The following is a 25,534-nucleotide window of genomic DNA, read 5'->3' as shown; positions in this document are numbered from 1 at the left end:
TACACATTGGCCACAATTATTGGTACCCTTTTATTCAATACTTTTTGATACCTCCATTTGCCATTTTAACGGCATTCCTATAATGCCTGATGAGGTTAGAAAATGCCTGACAAGAGATCATAGACCATTCCTTCATCCAGAATCAGTCCAGACTCCAGACCCTTTAGACTCCCAGCTCCATGTTGGTGCTAGGGATGTAACGATTAATCGTGTGTCCCATTAAAAATGCCTGTTGGAATTCGATTCTGAATCACAAGGCTGAGATTATGTATTTCATGCACAACTTGTGCGTGTACTATGGCATTTGGTCAGCAGGAAGTCCTTATCAATCTAAAATCATTATGAGTCTGAGTCGTTTATAATGTGCATTTAAAAAAGCAACACTCGTTAAACACAATCATTCAAAATATTCTTTATCTTAACAAGATGTCCAGGATCTGCAGCAGAAATATAGTACACATGGGGTACTTTTTTTTCTCTGTGTTCACCAAATCTTGAGTGTTTGCTGCTTAAAGCTCATTTTTTTGTTTCATCTGATCATAGAAGCCATTCCCAATTAAAGTTCCAGTCATGGCTGATAACTGAATATGCTTTAGTTTGTTTTTGAATGAGCTAGGAGAATTTTTCTTGTAACCCTCCCAAACAACATGTGTTGATGTTGGTGGGGAAAGAGTTAAAGTATTCCCACACTTTTGATCGCATTCTGGATGCTTAGTATAACACATGATTAGGGCTGTAACGATTAATTGTGTGTCCCATTAAAAATGCCTGTCTGAAATCGATTCTGAATCGCATTTGCACAGAAATCGTTACACCCCTGCACATGATTGTCAATCACTCGGAGCTGAAGTCACCATTGTTTTAAAATGTAAACAGTACAACACATTGGTGCGTTTCCAGCAAATTAATGAAAACGATTAGGTTGACGCATTGTTCCAGCCCTACTTTGAAGGATCCATTCGTTCTATCCTTAACAGCGCAGAGAAAAATGGTGCATTTTGAGGCTTCATTTTTAACATCCTTCGAATTTATATGGCCTTACTAGCCTTTAGTCGCGCAGCTGTGATGCAATCGGTCTTACGCCGGTTTCACACTGCAAGCGTGAGCAGCGCGTATGCGTAGCATGAGCAGCGCCTGAGGAGAACGTTGCTGCACGTGCCCATTGTGCTTTCATACCGGCTGCGTTTGCAGCGCATACTGTGCAGTTTAATAACACTATAAAAATCTCAAGTTCACATTACTCACATATTTTACATGCATTAATGAGCAAAACATATAACTGTGTTTATAAAACTGTGATTTGTTTAACCCACATTGATTTCGTGCTGTTCTGGTCCGTGTAATGACAGATATAGACACAATACACAATTATAGACATAAAAAGCCCATGGCACATTATTAAATCTGTTTAAAGCCTAAAGCAGTCGATTGTGTTTCCCTTCAACAGTTTAAGCATAGATTTATAGATGTATGTCTCTATTTCTCTGAAGATTATAGATGGGGAGTCATTTAGTGCTGGGCAGACAGTGAATGACAGCGCAGTCTTCTGGTGTTTTTAAATATTTCATTGCTTTCTTTTAAATTGCTCAAAGTCATGACTGTTTGAAACACACTTGGCGTCACATTTATTATTTTATGGTTAAATGACACTTTTTCGCGTCAATCCACGACCATTTAAAGCATAAACAATGCACTGTCACTTTAATTGAGCGTGAGCAGCGCAGCAAAAAACGAGCTGACGCCGAAACGATCACAGCACTGCTGCTTCAACGACGCTCCTGCCACGCGAGCACACGCTGCTCACGTGTGCAATGTACATGCTTTAACTTGTTAACATGGGCGTCGAAAAAATCACGAGCCGCTTATGCGCTGCTCACGCTTGCGGTGTGAAACCGGCGTTATGCTGAGTTTACACCAACCGGGTTTCGGGCGTCAAAATCGTGTCTACCACGCGTGGTTTGCCGCTTGAACAATTTGGATGCATTCGCGCATGTAGAGCGGAGTAGATGCGCGGAAAAAGAAAGCATTTGACGCGCGTCAGAGGCAAACTCCGCTTCTTGTGGGAGGGGCAAATGCTATGCGGTTGTCTGTTTGCAAAATGATTGATGTTGATTGTGCATTTATCGAGAGAGTTACCAGTTTGTATTTTGTAACCTTACTATAGGGGGAAAATAAACGGTGCGGGTCGATAAACGTCACGTGACTCAAAAGTAAAGTGTGTATTACAATTACCAGGTTGCCCTATGTCCTCACTGACACTCTTTCAAGCGAGGTCCTTTTTATTCCTGTCTCCTCTATAGAAATAAGAACTTGTGTCATATAGCTCCGGGTGACTGCTTATGAACAATATCAAGCGTTGGTTGAATGAGTGACTCCGGGCGGGGCTGCCACCACAGCAGCAAGCAGGCTCCTGATTGGTTAACGTGGCGCGAAAATTCCGCCAAAGTTAAAATTTTTCAACTCGGGCGTCAGCCGCAAATTTGCGTGAACCGCAAGATGCACAAAAAGCACCATTCGCGCTTACAGCGCACAACGCTCAATTTGCGCCTTGGGGGACCTCCTGACACGCGTCAACGTGTCTTCACATTGACTTAACATTGAAATCACTCGCGCTTCATGCCTCTACCGCGGTTGGTGTAAACGCAGTATTAGAATATGTCCTTAGAAGGTCGCAGCCTTCGAATTGGGACACAGATCAAGAGTGTGTCCCTGATTGTGTGTAGGACCTTGCACATGCTGGGTCAGATCAAGTGTGTTTAAAACATTTAACAGAATGCGTGGTCTACCTTTTTTAGAGCAGTACACAAATATTCAAAAGAATGGTAATCACCAAGTAATGCTTGCATTGAAAGGCATCTTTGAATAAAGCAGCTATTCCTCCACCTCTTTTAACAGCTCTACAGACACTTATAAAAGTAAAGTTGGGTGAGGCTGATTTATTGAGGACTGTAGCACTGCAGCTGTCATCTAACCAGGTTTCATTTAGAAACATGAAGTCCATGATGTTAGTGCTGATGAGATCATTAACTAAAAATGATTTGTTCTTTAGTGAATGGATGTTCAGTAGTGCTAGCTTAACAGTAACTGGTTTTGGCCCTTTATCAATCACAGAATGACACATAATAGGCAGTTGATTAGATAGAATTGCTTTGCGGCTGGAGAGGGCCTTCGTCTTTCTATCACATATCAGGACAGAGATAGGGAAAGCTAAAGGGGCATTGGGCTCCCGCTTGCTTTGTAAACATGTATGATTGTTACTAGGGCTGCACGATTAATCGGAAAAAGAATCACGATCTCGATTCATACATACACGCTTTTGTAAATGACAGCGATTCTCTTGCATGTACTGCGTTCACGTATTTACATTACAACAATCCAGATGTTATGTCATTTAAACTTGCTTACACTTGCCGTTTCTTGGTTGATATTTGGGGACTCGTAGCAATAGAGTGGGAGAGCTTTGTTCTAGCAAATACCATTTTCTCCATTTTCTCTGAAAAGCACAGAAGTGGTGATGTTGGAGAGAAGGGGAGAGAGTGTGACGACATCAACTGTGATTCTGGTTTCCTGGAGGCTGAAGGGTGTTCTCTTGCCTTTCCTGGTTGTTATCCATAGAAACGTCCTTGGGTGTTGATTCAAAATTCAGCTGTAGCGAGGTCTGTGGGCAGGACTCAGCCTGAGCTGTGAACAGTAGTTGTTGTGACTGTAGAGTTTTATCCTTGTCACCTGAATGTCCATCCAGGTGCTGGTGTGAAATCCTGTGGTCATTTAGGCATTCAGGAGTGGACTGGAACACTTAGCTGATAAATAATGAAGGATGAAAAAGATATTGTCTTTAAGCAACCTAGCACCTAGTTTGTTTGGTTGGATAACATCTTTGTTAACTCTTTCACCGCCAGCGTTTCAAAAAAAAGTTGCCAGCCAGCGCCAGCGTTTTTCATGATTTTCACCAAAGTTTAATGCCTTCCAGAAAATGTTCTTTTTTAAATATATAAACATACAATATACCAAATGAAAGAACAGACCCTCTGCTTTCAAACAAAAAAAAAACCGTTTCATCCTACCTTTAGTGGTTCTTTTGCAATCAGCTTTTGAATATGGGTAGGTTTTTGCAAAAACACCATATTTTGAGCAAAAAGCAGAGATAATTCAATTTTTATGACGGACTTTTCATAGAGATCCCATTCAGAGCGATCTTTAAAACAGACACGGACATGCAGCAGCTTGTCATAGGGCAATACTTCCGGTTTTAAAAAGTTGCGGAAGGGCGCCACCTGGTGGATAATAGCGGTATTGCGGAAAGACTGAAAATCTCGTCATTGGCGGGGAAGCGTTTTCTCTTAATTGACGAGATATCTCGTCAATGGCGGGGAAAGAGTTAAAAAGTTGCCTTTGACTCCAGAAGTTATTGAAATTGTCAATGTAATTCAGTCCTCTCATGGTGCAGGTTTTTTAGTAGTCGAGAAAACATATTTGTTCAAAAGATGTCCACTGATGAATGATTGAACTTTCAGTCTTCCAAGTGTTTCAGAAAGTTCATTATAATCCCTCTTTAAGATAATCTATAATATAATATAATTTACTACTAATAATAAACTCTCCAACACTCTGCTTCTACTACTCCTGACACCTATTACACCTAAAAAGCCACAACACCCACAAGGTGGCGCAAGTTTTCTTTGTCATTCATTGGTCACATGATTTCTACATTAACAACACAAGCCCTGAATCAAGGCTTCATCTGATTTATTCTTGACACGCTCTCCGAACCCTTGCTTCAAATATCCCATCACTAACAGTGACCCAGCTGCAATAAGACTGACACCTTCAACTGTCTATATGTGTGAATCTAGAAAAAGATACAGAATCTCAATTCGTCATCCTTATTTGTGTTAATAAGAGTGAAAAGACAATTTAATTGTTTCATGTTTCTTTCAGATGTGAAGAGTGATTCATGTTTGGATATAGAAATAACGTCCTCAACATCAAAAGAGCGACTGACAGCACAAACTCTTTCCTGCATCACCTGTGGAAAGACATTCAGCTCACAGAGACATTTAGAGAGACATGAGAGAAAACACACAGAACAGAAACTCTTCACCAGATTTGAGATCAGCTTTACTACCTTACAAGAGAAGAAACGTCATTCAGAAGACCACAGAGAGAAGAAAAAGAAGCAGTTTCACTGTGAGCAGTGTGGGAAGATTTGTGTCTCTTCCTCTGATCTAAATGTTCACATGAGGACACACAGTGATGAAAAGCCTTTCTACTGCACTGAATGTGGAAAATACTTCAGAACCAAAGACAATCTTAAAATTCATCAGAGAGTTCACACAGGTGTAAAACCTTACGAGTGTCCTCACTGTGAGAAGAGATTTAGCCATAAATGTGTTTTGAAGACGCATATGCTTTTGCACACCAATGAGAGACCGTATCAGTGCAGTGAATGTGACAAAACCTTTAGGGATTCACGTTCATTAAAAAAACACCAGATTACTCACATTAAAGAGAAACTCCATCAGTGTTCACACTGTGAGAAACGTTTCTGCCATAAATATCAGCTGATAGTCCATGAAAGAATTCACACTAAAGAAAAAGCTCATCACTGTAATGTCTGTGGGAAGAGTTTTAATCGACATGGTAGTTTAGTGACACACCTGAGGATTCATACAGATGAAAAACCTTACAAATGCTCTCAGTGTGACAAGACGTTTGCTTCTTCAGGTCACTTCAAATACCATCAGAGACTTCATACTGGAGAGAAACCTCATCACTGTAGTGTCTGTGGGAAGAGTTTTTCCAATTCATCTCATTTAAGAGTTCATCAAAGAGTTCATACTGGAGAGAAACCTTATCAATGTAGTGTCTGTGGGAAGAGTTTTTCTGATTCATCTCAAGTCAAAGCCCATCAAAGAGTTCATACTGGAGAGAAACCTCATCTCTGTAGTCTCTGTGGGAAGAGTTTTACTCAAGGGTCTACATTACTATATCACATGAGAATACATACAGGTGAAAAACCTTACAAATGCTCTCAGTGTGACAAGACCTTTGCTCAGTCACGTTACTTAAAAGACCATCAGAGAGTTCACACTGGAGAGAAACCTTAACACTGTAATGTTTTTGGGAAGAGTTAATAAACAGTCAAACTTTGTAAGCATAAGTGACCTTACTAAGGATATGACACCAAAAACTTGTAACGTATAAAGTTTTAAATATTGTTAAAAACAAGTTGATAGTAAAATAAGAACAAATAATCAAATGATAAGCAATATTGTTGATAAATACAACAGAACAAACATACAAAAAAAATAAACAGTGCTGTTCATGTTTTTCAGATTGATCTCAGATTGATCTAACAGTACTGTATTATGGAGGATGAAAAATGACATAAAGGTCTAATATTTCAAAGCTTTCTAGATTTCTTTATTTTAGGTTATGATGTCCTTACCGTGGGTTCACAACAGCCGCGTTTGAGGCGTCAAATTCGCATCTACCGTCTAGTTTCCCCCTTGAACATTCTGAGTTTACTTGCTTCATTCACGCGTGAAATTCTAGTTAACGAGACATTCACGCGAAAATTCACGTCATGGGAGGGGCTTCTGCGACTCAGCTCGCTTTCTGTAATCACGTCACTACTAGAGCAAGCCCCTGATTGTTAACGTAGCACATTTATCTGCCAAAGTTCAAATTTTCAACTATCGCCATTCGCGCGAACGAGGCGGAATTGCATCTACCGCGCCGCACTACACGCGTCATTTGGGCCGCAAGACCTCCAGAAACGTGTCTTTACATTGACTTAACATTGAAATCACTAGTGTGAAATCACCTCAACAGCGGCTGGTGTGAATGCAGCATAAAAGGGATAGTTAACGCAAAAATGAAATTTCTGTCATCATTTACTCACTCTCATGTTGTTACAAACCTGTATAAATGTCTTTGTTCTGATGAACATGAAGGAAGATATTTTAAGAAAAGTTTTAAATCAAGCCACTTGTGAGCCCCATTCACTTCCATAGTATTCTTTTTTTTCATACTTTTATGAGTGAAATACACAGTTGACATAATGTTACTCATAGAAGTACACTAAATGTTAGTTTCTGTACACTAAATGTTAGGTTAGTAAACCAAGAGACACAGAGACTAAAAGATTTTAATCTTACCATGTTTAACTCAATTAAAACAACAGCAGCCGGTGTCTATAACTTAAGAAAACAAACAATGTCTGGTTTCCAACAAATATTTTATCAAAACATGTGGCTACCAAAGACTTTAGTGTTACAAAACAACACCTTAGCATCACATAACCTTTTACAATATATAATTTCAGTTTTCTTAGTTCATAATGTAACTTAAAATGAGAGCTGCACGATAAATCGCATGCGATTGTCTCGCGCATCTCGTCAGTAAAGCCGCCTCCTTGATTAGTAGGAAATCACCATCACCTGCTTTCAGAAGTGGCAGTTTTGGGAAGGTGCTTTACTATTATCTATAGTGGGTTATCTGTGTATGGCGGATAAATCGTGCAAATAATAAACGTCCGACCGACTGACGAATGGCTACTCAAACATCTGACCGAACGTCTTGAACTTTTAACACCTAGCAGCGTGTGCGACCCACGTGGCAACTTAACATAACATAAACGCCTTAAAATGAACGATTTAATGTTTTTTTAAAGGCTCTCTAAGCGAATCTGCGAGACGTTAGTTATTGTTGACGTTTGAACTGTTTTCAAACAGACGGAGCGTAGCTAACTCCTCCCCCTCCCTTCCGTGCTTTCATGAACGCGCCCAACCCCCACCCCCAAATCCTTTTTGTCGTTTATTGGCTGGAATACTTTGTTTTGTTTTGTGATGCTAGGTTTGGCCACTATGTTGATATTGCCGTTTGTGGAGCCTGGGCTGTCTACAGAGATCGCGTTTTTTTACAGTTTGATCAGCAGACAGGCAGCAAGCAGATAGTGAGGAGATGTTTCCGGTATGTAACAAAAAATGTTTTATGGTCTAAAACGCGTCAATTCGCTTGGAGAACCTTTAAATGAGGTAAGATGCCAAGCTGTTAAAGAGTGTGTGTGTGTGTATGTTTCCAGGAGCAAACACTGTTCATAACTATATACAAGTGTTAATTAATGTTGTTTTTCATATTTTATTTACACATTAATCAATTTTTATATAATCTCTTTTATAAAGTCTTTTGTTATGTGTCAAACTTGTTTATTTTATATTGTGTGGTGGGATGTGATTTTACGAATTGGTTTCAAGTGTTTATGTAATGGGACCAAAATGTAATTTAATTGTTCATTAACTTTGCTTGTTTTAGGACTTTGAGGATTATGATGATTAATTGCCTGTTTCATTGCTTTGACATTTGATTCTCATAATTTTTTGTTAGTTCATGAAATAATTTTCACATTATTTAAATTAAATATTTTGCAAGGTTTACCTGGCACTAAATATTAATACACATAACACACATTTAAAAGTAATTATTGAATGAATATATCTTTCAAAAACTGAAAATTCTTAATAAGAAATGCACAATAAAGTTCATATAAAATGCAATCAAAATAAACTGACTATACCCGAACAGGCCTTAAATAGTAGCCAATACTACTTAGGTGATATATTAATACTGGACTACATGTCTGTAGTGTCTGCAAAATATCAATTCCTTACAGATCCTTAAGAATATGATCCATCACTTCCCTAAATTTGGATTTGCTGTTTTGTTTTATTTTGCAGTTCATACTGCTTATCAGTTTTGCAGCATTTTTTTAAAGCTGTTTTTTTCCACTGTATTAAGTGGCTTTGCAATGTATCGCGTTACACTGTCAGTTAAGGAGCGGCATCTGATACCGTCTCATTTATACAGGCGCTGCAGCTTCCCCTTGTGAGACAGATATGCAATCACTGCGGTGATCTAAAATCATCGCGATAAGGCCAAACAATTGCGATGAGACGATTAATCGTTGTGACAGCCCTAGGACAAGCTTGTCACACTTCACTGCACAGACACCAGATATAGTATAACAGGTTTCTTTTTACTTTATTATTATGACTATCACAGTTTAATTTAATGTGGTAATAAAATAGGAAGTCATTGTACATGCATCTATATAGATGAAAATAAAAGCTTTAAACTTAAACTGCACTTTTCATTTGCATATTCAAGAGAGAATAATTTATGTAATTTCTTAAAAAAAAAAATATTTTATCTTAGCGGAGAAAAGGAAACCGTAGAATTCATAATCTTAAAACGTAAGTAAAGCAATGATAGAAAAGAAACTGCTGTGCTACTGTATTTGTATATAGCCATGTACTTGTAGTAAATCAATCACCTCCATGTTTATTTTTCATAAGGAAGATTTTTAAATTTTTAAAAAGATAAATTTAGGTCCTATAAATAAAGCTCCTGACTATAGTTCTCGCAGAACTTTGTCATCAACTGTATCAAGACGAACACATTTGGTTTGCCTGCGTCTGTAAAGCACGGTGCTCTGAATGTGACCGATGCAAACCAACTATGCATGTTACAGTATCCACTTCAAATTCAGGGAGAAAAGGTTGCTGTGGAGTTTAGTAATCAATAATAAATCTCTATTAAATGTTCCCACTATTTATACTATCATTTTTGTGTGTCATATTATCACTATTCATATACAGTGAGGAAAATAAGTATTTGAACACCCTGCTATTTTGCAAGTCCTTATAAATCATGGAGGGGTCTGAAATTGTCATCATGGATGCATGTCCACTGTGAGCGACATAATCTAAAAAAAATCCAGAAATCACAATGTATGATTTTTTTAACAATTTGCAGCTGTATCATACAAATAAATAAGTATTTTAACACCTGAGAAAGTCAATGGTAATATTTGGTACAGCATCCTTTGTTTGCAATTACAGAGGTCAAACGTTTCCTGTAGTTTTTTACCAGGTTTGCACACACTGCAGGATGGATTTTGGCCCACTCCTCCACACAGATCTTCTCTAGATCAGTCAGGTTTCTGGCCTGTCACTGAGAAAAACAGAGTTTGAGCTCCCTCCAAAGATTCTCTATTGGGTTTAGGTTTGGAGACTGGCTAGGCCACGCCAGTGTGGTTTAGATCATTGTCATGTTGGACGACCTGACCTCGACCCATCTTTAATGCTCTAAATGAGGGAAGGAGATTGTTCCCCAAAATCTTGAGCAATACATGGTCATCCTCTCCTTAATACAGCGCAGTCACCCTGTCCCATGTGCAGAAAAACACCCCCAAAGCATAATGCTACCCTCATGCTTCACAGTAGGGATGGTGTTATTGGGATGGTACTCATCATTCTTCTTCCTCCAAACACGTTTAGTGGAATTATGACCAAAAAGTTCTATTTTGGTCTCACCACATGACTTTCTCCCATGACTCCTCTGGATCATCCAAATGGTCAATGGCAAACTTAAGATGGGCCTGGGCATGTGCTGGTTTAAGCAGGGGAATGCATGATTTCAAACCATGACGTCTTGGTGTGTTACCAACAGTTACCTTGGAAACTGTGGTCCCAGCTCTTTTCAGGTCATTGAACAGCTCCTCCCTTGTAGTTCTGGGCTGATTTCTCACCTTTCTTAGGATCATTGAGACCCCACGAGGTGAGATCTTGCATGGAGCCCCAGTCCGAGGGAGATTGACAGTCATGTTTAGCTTCTTCCATTTTTAATGATTGCTCCAACAGTAGACCTTTTTTCACCAAGCTGCTAAGCAATTTTCTCGTAGCCCTTTCCAGCCTTGTTGAGGTGTACAATTTTGTCTCTAGTGTCTTTGGACAGCTCTTTGGTCTTGGCCATGTTAGTAGTTGTAATCTTACTGATTGTATGGGGTGGACAGTTGTCTTTATGCAGCTAACGACTTCAAACAGATGCATCTAATTTAGGATAATAAATGGAGTGGAGGTGGACATTTTAAAGGCAGACTAACAGGTCTTTGAGGGTCAGAATTCTAGCTGATAGACAGGTGTGCAGCCGTATCATACAAATAAATAGTTTAAAAAAATCATATATTGTGATTTCTGGATTTTTTTTTATTATGTCTCTCACAGTGGACATGAACCTACGATGACAATTTCAGACCCCTCCATGATTTCTAAGTGGGAGAACTTGCTAAATAGTAGGGTGTTCAAATACTTATTTTTCTCACTGTATGCAACCACGGAGTTAACTAATAGAGCACAACATTGTTTACAAGAACATAAAATTCCTCATAAATCTAGTGACTTATTTTTTACTTTCAAAATGTACCACATTGATGTATTTATATTTAAATGCACAAAGTGACTGAATTTGTTCAGTCTGATGGTTTACTTTGTGGCATATAATAAATTATTTTTATCAAAAAAAATGTTTAACAAAAATATTAGTATATATTTGTAATTTTGCAAATTAACAAGTACGGTATGATTAATCTGAAATAGTAGGGCCTACAGGTTTTTTTACATTTAAGTACACATTAAATCAAGTAGACATTCCGTAAAACTACTCAGAATTTGCTATTAATCACTGATCTTGCTTTCCATTATTCATTGTCAGATCTACAGTTTATTGTATTTTGAAATCTAACTTTGTTATTGTTAAATCATTTTTATTGTTGTTACACAGGCCTGCATGTTGTTTTGTTCATTTATTGTAATGCTTTATTATGCTCAATGATTCATATTTGAAATACACTGATGCACTTGAGAAATAGACATTGTGACTCTGGCGTTTTACTGTGCTCCTGGTCCCTGGGCATTAATTGGGTTATTTGCCCTCTAAGGTGGTTATTACAGGAATATTAAACAGTGAATTATAAAGTCTGCCAAACACGTTTTTTATATTAATTTATAATTAAATCACTGTAGTATTCTAAAGTGATAATCATGGTAACTCACTAGTTACTACAACCATAATTTGGATCAATATACTAAAGTGAAGATCATAGTAACCCACTATTAATTCATTTAGAAGGATGTAGTAACACTTGAATTATATTCATAGGTTTTCATATTTAGAATTTCTCTCTCTCGCTCTCTCTCTCGCTCTCTCTCTCGCTCGCTCTCTCTCTCTATGGAGCTAGAAGAGTCTCAATAAAGATAAATGTACACACTACATTCACATATGCACACACAGGATTCATAAATACACACGCAGGATACACAAATGCACACAAAATTCACAAATGCACACACAAAATTTAAGAAGCACAGAAGATTCAGAAATGCACACAAAATTCAGAAATGCACACAAAATTTATAAATACACAACCAATTCAGAAATGCAAACAACATTTACAAATGCACTCAAGATTCACAAATGCACAGGACAAGATTCAGAAATGTATTTCTGATGCACACACAAATATATCTTGATTTACAAACTGTTTTTGGTCTGTGAACTTTACTGCATTTGTGTGTGAATTTTGAGACTCCCCTGACTTGGCTTGACACACAAATGCCTTTTTTAAAACAGGGAATGATCTGCAACCAATTAGATATCTCACTTGTTTTAGCCAATCACAAGAACGCACCCCACGTGGGGGATTGTTTACTTATAAGCCAATCACATGACCTTTAAGCTGGTTTGCCAACCGCCAATAAAACCGATAAAGAAGTAGTTTACACAGCGTGATATGCACGTGGTGCGGGCGCGAGCTAACGTTAGCGCGGTGAAGTTCTGCCTGTCAGTTGGTTGGTTGAGAATAATTGCAGATTATTCACATTGATATTGTAATCACGATTATCTGTATTTGGTGTCCAAACATACGTCCGAAACGCACAAAAATAAGCACAAATGGATAGTTGTAATTGAGGCTTTTGGCGATCATAACAAGGAGATAACTAGCTAAACACTTTAAGTTCTACATACCGCTCCCCTGTGGTTGCCAGAAGCCATGTTGAGGTCTCAACCAACCAACTGACAGACAGAACTCCACCGCGCTAACGTTAGCTCGCGCCCGCACCACGTGCATATTACGCTGTGTAAACTTCTTCTTCTTCGGTTTTATTGGCGGTTGGCAAACCAGCTTAAAGGTCATGTGATTGGCTTATAAGTAAGGAATCCCCCACGTGGGGTGCGTTCTTGTGATTGGCTAAAACAAGGGAGATATCTAATTGGTTGCAGATCATTCCCTGTTTAAAAAAAGGCATTTGAAATGCAAATGAAAATGCAGTAAAGTTCACAGACCAAAAACAGTTTGTAAATCAAGATATATTTGTGTGTGTATCAGAAATACATTTCTGAATCTTGTCCTGTGCATTTGTGAATCTTGAGTGCATTTGTAAATGTTGTTTGCATTTCTGAATTGGTTGTGTATTTATGAATTTTGTGTGCATTTCTGAATTTTGTGTGCATTTCTGAATCTTCTGTGCTTCTTAAATTTTGTGTGTGCATTTGTGAATTTTGTGTGCATTTGTGTATCCTGCGTGTGTATTTATGAATCCTGTGTGTGCATATGTGAATGTAGTGTGTGCATTTATCTTTATTGAGACTCTTCTAGCTCCATATCTCTCGCTCTCTCTCTCTCTCGCTCTCTATACAGAGATACACAGAGGTGACAGTAATTTTAAATATTATTATGAAAACCTTTAATGAATATAGCTCAGCCCTTACAAAAATTAACCATGGTTTTACTACAAAAAAAAAAAAAAACATGGTTACTGTAGTAAAACATTTTGAAAGTTAAACCTTGGCTAGTGTAGTAAAACCATGGTTTTCACTACACAAAAAACATGGTTACACTTTTACCACAATAAAACTGTGGTTATTTTTATAAGGGAGCTACCGTAATGTGTGTTATTAGTTGTTCAATTCACAAAATTCCATTGCAGTTCAATCGTCTCATGTAGGCAGTGTTTGAATCAACAGTGACTATCTACATATATTTTAATATTTGGTGCAAATCATTACACTGTTTATTTTATATCGTGTACACTCTCACTCACTGTACACCCTACTGACACACAAGAAACAACCGAGCCGTAAATCTGCCTCCAGATCTGCAGCCTCCTCATACTCACTTGTAAAGCAGTGAGGCACCTCAGAAAATGAACATAAGCATTGTAGAGACTGAGAAAGATCCAATGCAGATTGACAAAAGTCTCTTTTGTATCATTTATAGTTGAAGTGGTTAACTGTTCAGCACAAACAGTATACGACCAAGTTGTGCTCCATACTCCAATCCAGTAGGTGCCTTCAGTTGGTTTGCCACCCGCCATTTAAACATCAGAAGACGAAGAAGAGCTAAAGCAGTGAGCGTTTTCTGTCTCCAGTACAGCAGGAGGCGCTGCAGCTCTTTAGTCCGCAGATAAACTCACTAAAGAAAGAAAGAAAGAAAGAGCGCGCGTGTGATGTGTTTGTGTATCCTCAGTGTTTTTCTCTCTTGCGTGTTTCGTCGAGTTTTAATAGAGTCTTGTTTCTGTGTACCGTATTTTGGACTGTTATACTTAGTCAAAGCTCACAGACACTCAGGACACTACAGTGTGTGACAGTAAACAGAGCTTACAGGAGGATCAAACCTCCACAGAGTCTCTGGATTCTGTCTGTAACGCTGGAGAACAGCAGCAGATCCTGCAGACCAAACTGAAGATTTGTTCAGTTAAACTCATCGAATTCACGAACCTGGTGATGAAGATTAAAACTGAACCCACGGAAATCAAAACTGAACCCACGGAAATCAAAACTGAACCCACGGAAATCAAAACTGACCCCACGGAAATCAAAACTGAACCCACGGAAATCAAAACTGAAACCACAGATCGCATTGATGATGATGATTTTAGTCCATCAGGTATGTCTCCTTAATTATTGTGTTTTTTTAACATTTTTAACTGTCATGTGAGCACCTATTTTGGGTTTTCAGTCTCAAACTCACTAATCAAAAGAACAAGAAATATAAGTGTTTCCAATTCATTGGTTTATCTGTGGCGGGCCGCCACAAATAGATTTTTGATGATTCCCATTTACATTTTAATTTTACTATTTAAAAAATCTTAATTCATTGTAGGGATCGCTCAGCGCGCCTCCCTCTCTCTCTCTCGTTGCTTGCAGCACCTCATCTAGTGATGGGCGATTTCGAAGCACGCTTCATGAGGCTTCGAAATATTTACGAATCTTTTGTTTCGAGTCATTGGTTCGGAGCTTGTTTCAAACTGGCCAAAGTCACGTGATTTTAGCAAACGAGACTTCATGTCGTCATAACTGTTTCTAAACGTTTCGAAAATCTGACGATACACCACTAGGGGGAGTTGATCACAAATTACCAGTGTAGATAAACTTGGGTCAGTTTTATTGTAAAAGTTTATAAAAACATTCATCCTTCTGACTAATAACACTACCATTTTCTCTACTTTTTGTTTATAGACAGATTTAATTACAAAAATCTACATAATTAAAAAGGGAGTTCGTTTTAATGATTTGTTTGCCATAAATAAAACTAAAACACAGCATACACTTTTAATCATGTCTTAATTAAATAAAATAATTAATTTTTCTTATAGAAACATATTTTTTAGAACAATCGTGCTGTTGTAAAAAGTGTAAAATGTTTGGATAGATCTTGCTGCTTTTACACGGTTTTGACCAGCAGGTGTCGCCAGCGTGTACGGGTGTTTCGAATGCTTCGAAAAACTGAATCAATTTACGAAGCAATTGGTTCAATTGATTCAAAGCTTCGAAAGCTTCGTTTCTCCCATCACTAGCCTCAACAGACCTTTCTCACAGTAACCGGAAATACGTAATCGTCGTGTAAGCAGAGTTCCTGTCAATCGTCAACACACTAGAAAAACATAAACCCGGGCAAGTTTAAAATGGATCAAAAAGTCTACACAACTTCGTTAACGGATTTGCCAAATATTACATTTGCTGATGTGACATGATGAATGGAGGAAAACTTTTTCCATGAAGAATTTGTCCATAAATTTCTAGGTAAGTAGAGAGCGAGTCTAACTGTTACTGAACTGTTAACTAAAACGACACATTATAAGTCTCGCTGAATAGCCTGAATCCACTTCTGTCTAACTTCAACATCAACAGGGAATTGATGGAACAGATACGGCTTTTTACATTGCCTTGACTGCGGAGGAAGTAAATTTCCGCGACGATTGCGTATTTCCGGTCATAAATACGGAAGTTGTGAGAAAGGTCTACAGCGCGCACCCCCTCCTCTCTCTCATGTGACGTGCAGCGCCAGCGCGTCTCTCTCACATAACAGTGAAAAGTATTTTAACTCCGCATACTTTCTTTTTTTTTCTCTTAAAAATCAACAGTCACAGATGTTACTGACAGAAAAGACTGCTTATCGAATTCATCATGAGTGACTTAAAGGAACACGCCCAGATTTTGGGAATTTAGCTTATTCACTAAATCCCCCAGAGTTAGATAAGTCTATACATACCTTTCTCATCTCTGTGCGTGCTATAACTCTGTCTGACGCAGCCCCCGCTAGCTTAGCTTAGCACAAAGACTGGAAGTGAATGGCTCCAGCTGGCATACTGCTCCCAATAAGTGACAAAATAACGCAAACATTTTCCTATTTATGTGTTGTGATTTGTATAATTACACCGTGTACAAATAACAAGGTGATATGAGACACAGCGATCTTTTAACAGTATACAAACTGGAAACTATATTCTCAGAAGGCGAAGCACTGCTACTTGGGCGGAGTGATTTGCACAACTCTGACCGAACTCTCTGCTCCTCACCGGGGGGCTTCTCGGTGCTGCGAGCAAATCACTCTGCCCATGTAGCAGTGCTTTGTCTTCAGAGAATATAGTTTTCAGTATGTGTAATGTTAATAGATTGCTGTGTTAAAAGATAGTCTTACTGTTTATTAACTATTTTGAGAAGTACAATGACTGTCTTTGGATGTTAAAGGCGATCAGTGTTCCGCCACGGAATCAACACTGGCCGCCACGAATAGATTTTTCATGATTCCCATTTTTATTTTACTATTTTAAACGGCTCAATTCATTGTTGCGAGTGCTCAGCGCGTCTCTCTCTCGCTCATGTTGCTTGCAGCGCCTCGACAGCACGCGTCTCTCTCTCAACTTGACCGTGAGATGGTGGCAGTGTTTTTAATGTACGTTCCGCCGTATACTTTCTTTTTTGCGTAAACGTCAACATTCACGGATGTTACTGACAAAGACGACTTATGGAGTTAACATGACTTGAATAAAGATTAGCAGTAGTGTGAGTCTGTGTGCGAGCTTTCTCCCTCCCTATGATGCTGTATGCCTGTGCACGTGTTCTGTAGTCTGTGTAACAACAACAACAGTGTATTCTCTCATATTTCTGAATTTTTACCGAATTGTCTGTGCTATCACTGGCATTTAAAATAAAACAATGTCTCAAAACACAACAATTATGAGAAGAGAAACAGCAGTAAAGCTACAATGTAAATGTATAGACGTCTTCACCTTTTGAATCGCGCTCAGGCGCGATTGCGCTCACACCACAGCCTTCCGCCCCTGAGCCCAAGTGAACTGCTCCGGCCCACCTCTGCAACCTGGCCGCGGCGCGATTAACCAATCAGCCCGGGCGCGGAACAGAGCGATCACACTAGTTGACTAGTCGGTCTGTTCTGTGCCTGGGCGGATTGGTTAATCGCGCCGCGGCCGCGTTGCAGAGATGGGCCGGAGCGCGGTTCACTTGGGCTCAGGGGCGGAAGGCTGTGGTGTGAGCGCAATCGCGCCTGAGCGCGATTCAAAAGGTGAAGACTTCAGCCTTGTTTATGGTCGAGCTTTGGTCCGCAACGCAAGCCTCCGCGGATCGCGCGCGCGTCTCATCAAACGGACGAGGCGTTTATAGTTGACGCGCTCGCTGTTGCACTATTTTTTGAACCACCAGGGGGCGACGCGAGCAATAAAGTCAAAAACAAACACAAAGAAGAGGATAGAAGAAGTCGTCCGCTGGAACAACCCTGGTGCTTTTAACATTAGAGTTTGATATATATAAATATGAGAACATGAATAAAACAACAATATTTTAAATATGTCTTTATTAAACATTATCATTTCATTAACGTTTTTACTAAGCAAACAGTACAGACATCTTAAGGTTTGTATTTTATTCCTCGTCCAGTAGTTCTTTCAATACAAATATAAGCCAAACATTCTGAATCATGTAAAAGAATTCGTATTTAAAACTGCAAAGTGTCAGATAAATATATACATTGTTTTGCTTGGATTGATCAAAGAGATACGTCACAGGCTTGCCTGCTCGGACAGAATCGCCGCGAGTTCGGTCATTTTTGGATGCGGAGCCGCGCGGAAAGTTACAAAAAATGCCGTGCACAGCGCCACGCGAAATGGGGTCTCGCGCACCCAACGCCCGCCACCGCCCACTCCGCGTTGACGTCTTTTTTGCCGCGCGCACCAACGCGCCCGTGCGGACGCGTCGAGTATAAACAATACTTTCAGTTGCGCGACCACTCACCTTCATCTGCCTCTGTAAAAACCTTTTGATGCGCGCAGCGGGGTGACGTGAATGTCCGAGCTGCACACGTGACAGATCAACTAAGCAATATGATGACATGTGAGAGGGCTGTCTGTAATCGCGCACCTAACGACTTTGAATAAAAAACACAGACTTATCATTACGGTGGGTTCCAGTGTTAAGAGAAAGCTTTACTTCCTGCTTTTTTCAAAACAATCGTATCTTAATGACGAAAGCACGCCCGGACTCGGATCGATACAAGTACAGTGTGAGTGCGTGCATCTGTGGGAGTAGGGAGGGGTGACAATCGCGCTGGGGCTTGGTTTGGTTTGGTTTGGATAATGTGAGTGCGCCCTAAGCCTGATCTCCTGTTTTAATGTTACAACAAATGCGCAACTTGCTTGACACAAACAATGTCAACTTGTCTGCTGTTAGAGAATGTTTCCCATAATCAGCAGCATCAGTTTTTCATGAGTGTCTGTAACTTAGCCAACAGTTTTACAGACTGTTCACTGACAACACCTGCTCAAAACATGTAGACTAGGCCTAGTTATATTTTCGTTATCACACTATGACTGACATTTTGTCACATTAAACATCTCTCTACAAATAGGCTTAATAACTTGATAAGCAACTGCTTTGCAACCAAATTAAGTTGTAGCTTACCTGAAACTAGGAAACTGTTGATGATTTCAAGATCTTTTAAATAATAATTATTACACTTTATATTTCTTGTTGTTGTGTAGTCATTTTATTGTAATTTTAGATTTCAGCATTTGCTTATTTACTGGGAACCATTTTCTTTCTTTTTTTTTACCACGGAGGGCTGGTGGTCTACGAAATTTCCCGGTAGATTTTTTTGGTCCCACTCTGCCCCTGGTCATGCTACTTTCAAAAGTGCATCCGAACCGATACAAAAGTTGCTGTATCGATGCGCACATCATCAGGCGGTAGACCGAACTGAGGCCTCGTTTGTCATTGGTTTCGGGATTTCTACATAAACAACACAAGCCCTTAATCAAGGCTTTATTTGGCACCCCCATTTATTCTCGACATGCGCTCTGAACCCTCTGGTGTTGGGCGATATGCCCCATTATGAGATCGTCCTATCGTCAGCCTGTGAGATCGGCGATACACGATAGTATCGGGGGGCGGGGCAGTAGTTTACTCATTTATTTATTTGTTCATTTATGACAAGACTTGATTGGTGGAAAAAAGAACAAGAGCAACACCGTCATGAATGCATCTTTCTTAAAACTAATGCCATTAATCTGAGTGCGTCATTAAAGCCCAGACGCTCTTTGCGTGCCAGAGAGCGAGAACAGGACACGCGCTGGTTTTAACCCTCTGCGCGCTAACAACCTCTCTAGTGCAAGGAAATGTCAGAGATAGGGCTGCTCAATTATGGGAAAAATCATAATCCTGATTTTTAACACGATTACTTAATGACTGTAAAAACATGCACCTGCGCAGACACACGCAGCGCACATAAAAATTATTAAATGCATTTGTTTAGTGCTGTTGCAGAAGGTTACACGTGTCAAGCAGTGGTGCTCTCAGAGGTGCCTTTTTAAACACACTGGTCCAGCGGAACACAATCATATTTTAAACACGAGGGATGTATTGCTAAAACTCCTTGAAAAGCATATCATAAACAGGATTACTATCTGACTTCAAGTTCAGACAGAGCGCAGCTCTCTGCACGTACGCGAGAGTGGCGCCAATATGCAGCGGGTTATATTTTAAACAAAAGGAATAGTTTGCCTCAGCTCGCATGAAACGCATTAAACCGCACAAATACATAAGGATTACTACTTCAGTTTATGTTTAGACTTCGGACAGATGCGAGAGCGCGTGCATGTGAGACAGAGGGAAGCGTAGCTTCTCATCCACGCGCGTGATTTTGGTGCTAGAACGAGTCCGAGACGCGCGTATTAAGTGCATCTGCGTGCAAGAAGGAACTCTCTCTCTACAAGCTCTCCGCGTAAAGTGAAGCACAAACCCTCATGCGAGGAAAAGCATGCAAAACTATGATGATGATGATAATAACAACCATTCGCAACCTATCGTCATGACTATCGCCATGAACGCCTGCCATTGGCGATATGTCGGACGATCGTCGATACACGATACTATCGTCTATCGGCACAACACTAGAACCCTCACTTCAAATATCATATCACTAAGAATGACCCAGCTGTAATAACAGGATTGACACCTGTCTTCTGTCTATATCTAGAAAAAGATACAGAATCTCAATTCTTCATCCTCTGTGTAAATAAGAGTGAAAAGACAATTTAATTGTTTCATGTTTCTTTCAGATGTGAAGAGTGATTCATGTTTGGATATAGAAATAACGTCCTCAACATCAAAAGAGCGACTGACAGCACAAACTCTTTCCTGCATCACCTGTGGAAAGACATTCAGCTCACAGAGACATTTAGAGAGACATGAAAGAAAACACACAGAACAGAAACTCTTCACCAGATCTGAGATCAGCTTTACTACCTTACAAGAGAAGAAACTTCATTCAGAAGACCACAGAGAGCAGAAGAAGCAGTTTCACTGTGAGCAGTGTGGGAAGATTTGTGTCTCTTCCTTTAATCTAAATCTTCACATGAGGACACACAGTGATGAAAAGACTTTCAACTGCACTGAATGTGGAAATTACTTCAAAACCAAACAAAATCTTAAAGTCCATCAGAGACTTCATTCTGGAGAGAAACCTTATCACTGTAGTGTCTGTGGGAAGAGTTTTAGTCAATGGGGTTCATTACGAAATCACAAGAGAATTCATACAGGTGAAAAACCTTTCAAATGCTCTCAGTGTGACAAGACGTTTGCTCAGTCAAGTTCCTTAAAATACCATCAGAGAGTTCATACAGGAGAGAAACCTTTCGTTTGCGCTCAATGTGGAAAGAACTTCACTATTTCATCTCAATTAATAGTCCATCAGAGAGTTCATACTGGAGAGAAACCTCATCACTGTATAGTCTGTGGGAAGAGTTATAGTCAATGGGCTTCATTACGAAATCACAAGAGACTTCATACAGGTGAAAAACCTTTCAAATGCTCTCAGTGTGACAAGACGTTTACTCAGTCAGGTCACTTGAAAGGCCATCAGAGAGTTCACACTGGAAAGAAACCTTAACACTGTAGCGGTACATTCACACTGGGCGAAATCGTTACCGCTTGACGGCAACGTCTGTAGCGTGGCCAACGGCCAATCACAGTGGCCGCAACACGTGCTCCGGTCTTCCATAAATGTAATTGGCTGGCTCTGCCTAGGTTATTTGCATAAGGCGATCTGATTGGCTGACGCATGCGTTGCTGCTTGAAATATTGAGAATTGTTCAACTTCTGCCGTGAGCAACAGCACTGGAGCGGCGCCGACGGTTCCACAAGTCAGTTCAGCAACGCATGACATCACCCATTAATGAATGGGAAGCATTAACGCTTACGCACCGTGTGAATGTACCGTAATGTTTGTGGGAAAAGTTAATCAACAGTCAAACTTTATAAAGCATCCACGACCTTAATAAGGTTATGACATCACAAACTTGTATAAAGTTTTAAATTTTGTTAAAAAAAACAATAAATTAAATAATAAACCAACAATTTGCAAAATAAATGGAAAAATATGAACAAATAATTAAATTATGAGCAATATTACAGATTAATACAACAGAACAAACATAAAAATGAAATGAAACAGTGCTGTTCAGGTTTTTCAGATTGATGTAATAGTAGTTCTGTATTATGGAGGACGAAAAATGACTTTAAGCTCTTATATTTCAAACTTTCTAGAGTTTTATTTTAGGTTATGATGTCCTTAAAGGGATAGTTCACACAAAAAAGAAATTTCTGTCATCATTTACTCACTCTCATGTTGTTACAAACATGTATACATTTCTTTGTTCTGATAAACAGAAGGAAGATATTTTGAGGAAAGTTTGAAATCAAGCCACTTGTGAGTCCCATTCGCTTCCATAGTATTCTTTATTCCTACTATGAAAGTGTTGTTTTTTGACTGTTGTTTTATGAGTGAAATAAACAGTTGAAATAACGTTACCCATGAAAGTACACTGAACGTTAGATTCTGTACACTACTGTAAATGTTAGTTTAGTAAACCAAGAGACACAGAGACTAAAAGTTTTTTACCTCACCATGTGTAAGAGCCCTATTTCATAGTTTTATTGTTAATTCAATCTTATATATGTGTTTAAATCTGCGATTAATGAGCAAAATAAATGTGTAATTTGATATTTTGGAAAACTTTTATCTTGAAGCTCCAGAAGATAATTGGTCGAGTTGACCCAAGTTTTGAGAAAGAAAGAGCTCATCAGCTAAAAGGGTGTTTGGAAACTTATAGCAGAACACAGATAACAACATGTTTGCTTGAGACCGCGCAAGCTAGCAGTAAGCTAAAGCTAATATTTACATTATAGAGATGACGCTTCTCTCAGACCAATCAGTGACCTACAGTGTTTTCGCGTCACGTTTGGTATCAGCTCGGGTTGCTTTGAACCCCAACCGATGTGGTACGAAAAAAGTATCGGGTACTACGTACTGCACCCAATGGAAAAGCTCCCAAAAGTAAGCTGACCCAAACTAAACCAAACCAAACCGTGGGGTACTATGCAATGGAAAAGTGCCATAAGATGTCATAAAAGTGTGGACTCTGAGGAGGAGGACCACAAGTCCGGAGTGTGCCATTTGGGACAGGGCCTCTCTCGCTGAAGGGGAGTTGGCCCTTCTTGTTCGCTACAAAGAATCGGCTTTTAGAGCCGGTTCGTTTGCGAACAACCCATCACTAGACGTAACGTCAATGCCGTAAAATTTGAATTTTTTAACCAGGTTAGGTGCCAAGCTTATGTCAAACTCTATACATCTTAATGGTACAACCTAGAAATTGAAGGTAAATTCCAGACAGGCATGTTATGCCTACTCTTAATCACAGTCAAGTTTAATACACAAAATAAACGATAAGGCAAAATATCATCCAATACCGTTTACTAGTGTTTCCTGGGATGATAAACTCCCATGTTCATCATCACAGTATTTTAATGACAATCACAGTTGAATTTAATGTGGTAGTGAAAAGGAAAGTAATTGTACTTGTATCTATAAACGGGTTTCCTGTTTACAAACATAACAGGGTGCACGTGCATCCTGGAGGCAGAAAGCTAGCCCAATTGGTGAGCTGGTCCGCTACCGCAACAACCTTAAGCTTTGAAGCTTTCTTTATTGTTTGTATATAACTGCTGACTAAATAAAACTTCCTGAGTTCCTGTCTCATCTTAATATGAAAGAAAATAGCCAGGTATCTGTGGCCCTGGTACCTTTTGTTTCATTGTTTTGAGTTGATGGCATATTGTTTATGCATGGGCCAAGGGTCTGAGTCAAATGTGAATGGTAAGCCTAAGGTCTGAACACATTTCTATGATAATGAAATGGTCCGAGTGAGACAGTGGGTAAAAGGGTAATGTTGATGGGATTAAGGGTTGGTGAAACTGAGGGATTGGGAGTGGCAGGGTTACTTCCTTTCAATGTCTCAATGTTCAATCGCTTAAGAGCGATTCGGGACTGATCTGAGAGCAACTCTGAGTAAGGAAAAGACAAAAACTTTAATCTTAGTGAGGAGGTGGGGTTGACCCTGGTGCTACGTGTGACACAATCTTTGAAGACTGTGATTGGTTGGTTGTCCAAGAAGGAAGAGATGAAAAGTTTCATCAATTTGAAATTACAGGTATACTTTTAACTATTATATATATATATATATATATATATATATATATATATATATATATATATATATATATATATATATATATGTGTGCGTGTGTGTGTGTATATATATATATATATATATATATATACACACACACAGAATAAAAAATTGAGTAAATATACAATATAGAATTAATATATAATTAATATTTATTATAAAATAAATAAAGTAAAAACTTATATATAAGTGCTGTTAATGTCAAACTTAACGTATTAGATAGAAAAAATTCACTGAGACACATTGGTGTAACAGACCTAAATCATCTTTGCTGCATAGTTGCATTTTTTCTAGTTACCGAATCTGTTATTGTAGTTAGTGATTTCTTTATCTTGCACTATATTATATTATATGTCTCTAATAAGATCGGTCACAAACATGATTTCTATACGATCTAATGTGTTGCATGTTATTAACTTACTGTCATGCACTGTGCAACATTTTATGTCTCCCTCTTCGTGTTTTGTCCACTTTCCCAGTTGCTAAAAAACTCTTAAGCCTCTTAAAAGTCCTCATCCGTACTCCTATCAATTTTGACCTTAAGACCTCTTTTAAGGGTTAAGATGCTTTCTGAATTACTTTTTTCTTTACTAGGATTTTTTCTTTAATTTTAAGAGTAAACGCCCACAATTCTAAAAATTGTCTTAGAATTGCGTCAGGAGCTACTCTTTGCATTAAGATTCTTTATGAATACGGGCCCTGGTTGTATATGGTCAATTGGTCATCATGATGTTCTTTAAAATTCTTATTTGAAGTTTTAACAGCTAAACAACCCTGCTAAAAAACCAATAGACACCGAAATTCTATTGGTTTTATTGGGAATTGTATTGGTTCTAATGGAATATGGCCCAAAACACACTACAGTGTAGTGGTTTTAATGGTAAAAGCTAATGGTTCCTATTGGTATTTTAATGGAAACCATTAGAATCTTCTGTAATGGTTTTGTTGTTTTTTTTCAGCAGGGAAAAAAATATCACAAATGTTGCATTTTGGTCTGGTTTTATTTTTGTAGTGAACAGATGTGATTTACGTTTTTTTACTACCTAAAGAAAACGTGGCAATTAGGTATTTTACAACGTTTATAGGGTGTGGTTTTTAAAACGTTTTTAAAATGTTGTGCTGCAACATTACCTAATTGAAAATACAACGTTGTGAAAACTTAAGTTTGTGATTGTATTTTTAATCTGATAATAATATATTTTGTCCTACGGTGTATATCTTTATTACATTTAAAGCTTGATGTTTTGTTTTTATTCTTCAGCAATTATTTTCCCACCCTTTCTTTTCATTAAGTCATTACTTTATACAATAGT

The 25,534-nt window shown here is 38.8% G+C and overlaps 1 protein-coding gene across 1 annotated transcript; it reads left to right on the top strand.

The window, feature by feature from the left end:
- Positions 1–4,925: 4,925 nt before the first annotated feature.
- On the top strand, positions 4,926–22,052 carry LOC135770659 (uncharacterized). Its single transcript, XM_065280345.2, has 3 exons — positions 4,926–6,104; positions 14,449–14,788; positions 20,754–22,052. The coding sequence occupies exons 1-3, from the start codon at positions 4,926–4,928 to the stop codon at positions 21,581–21,583; spliced, it is 2,349 nt and encodes a 782-aa protein (XP_065136417.2). The 3' UTR covers positions 21,584–22,052.
- The last annotated feature ends 3,482 nt before the right edge of the window (positions 22,053–25,534 follow it).

The sequence above is a fragment of the Paramisgurnus dabryanus genome, chromosome 8 (genome assembly GCF_030506205.2).
Source record: "Paramisgurnus dabryanus chromosome 8, PD_genome_1.1, whole genome shotgun sequence".
Classification (NCBI taxonomy): Eukaryota; Metazoa; Chordata; class Actinopteri; order Cypriniformes; family Cobitidae; genus Paramisgurnus; species Paramisgurnus dabryanus.
Note: the sequence above shows the minus strand (reverse complement) of the source record. Positions and strands in the feature narration are given on the sequence as shown.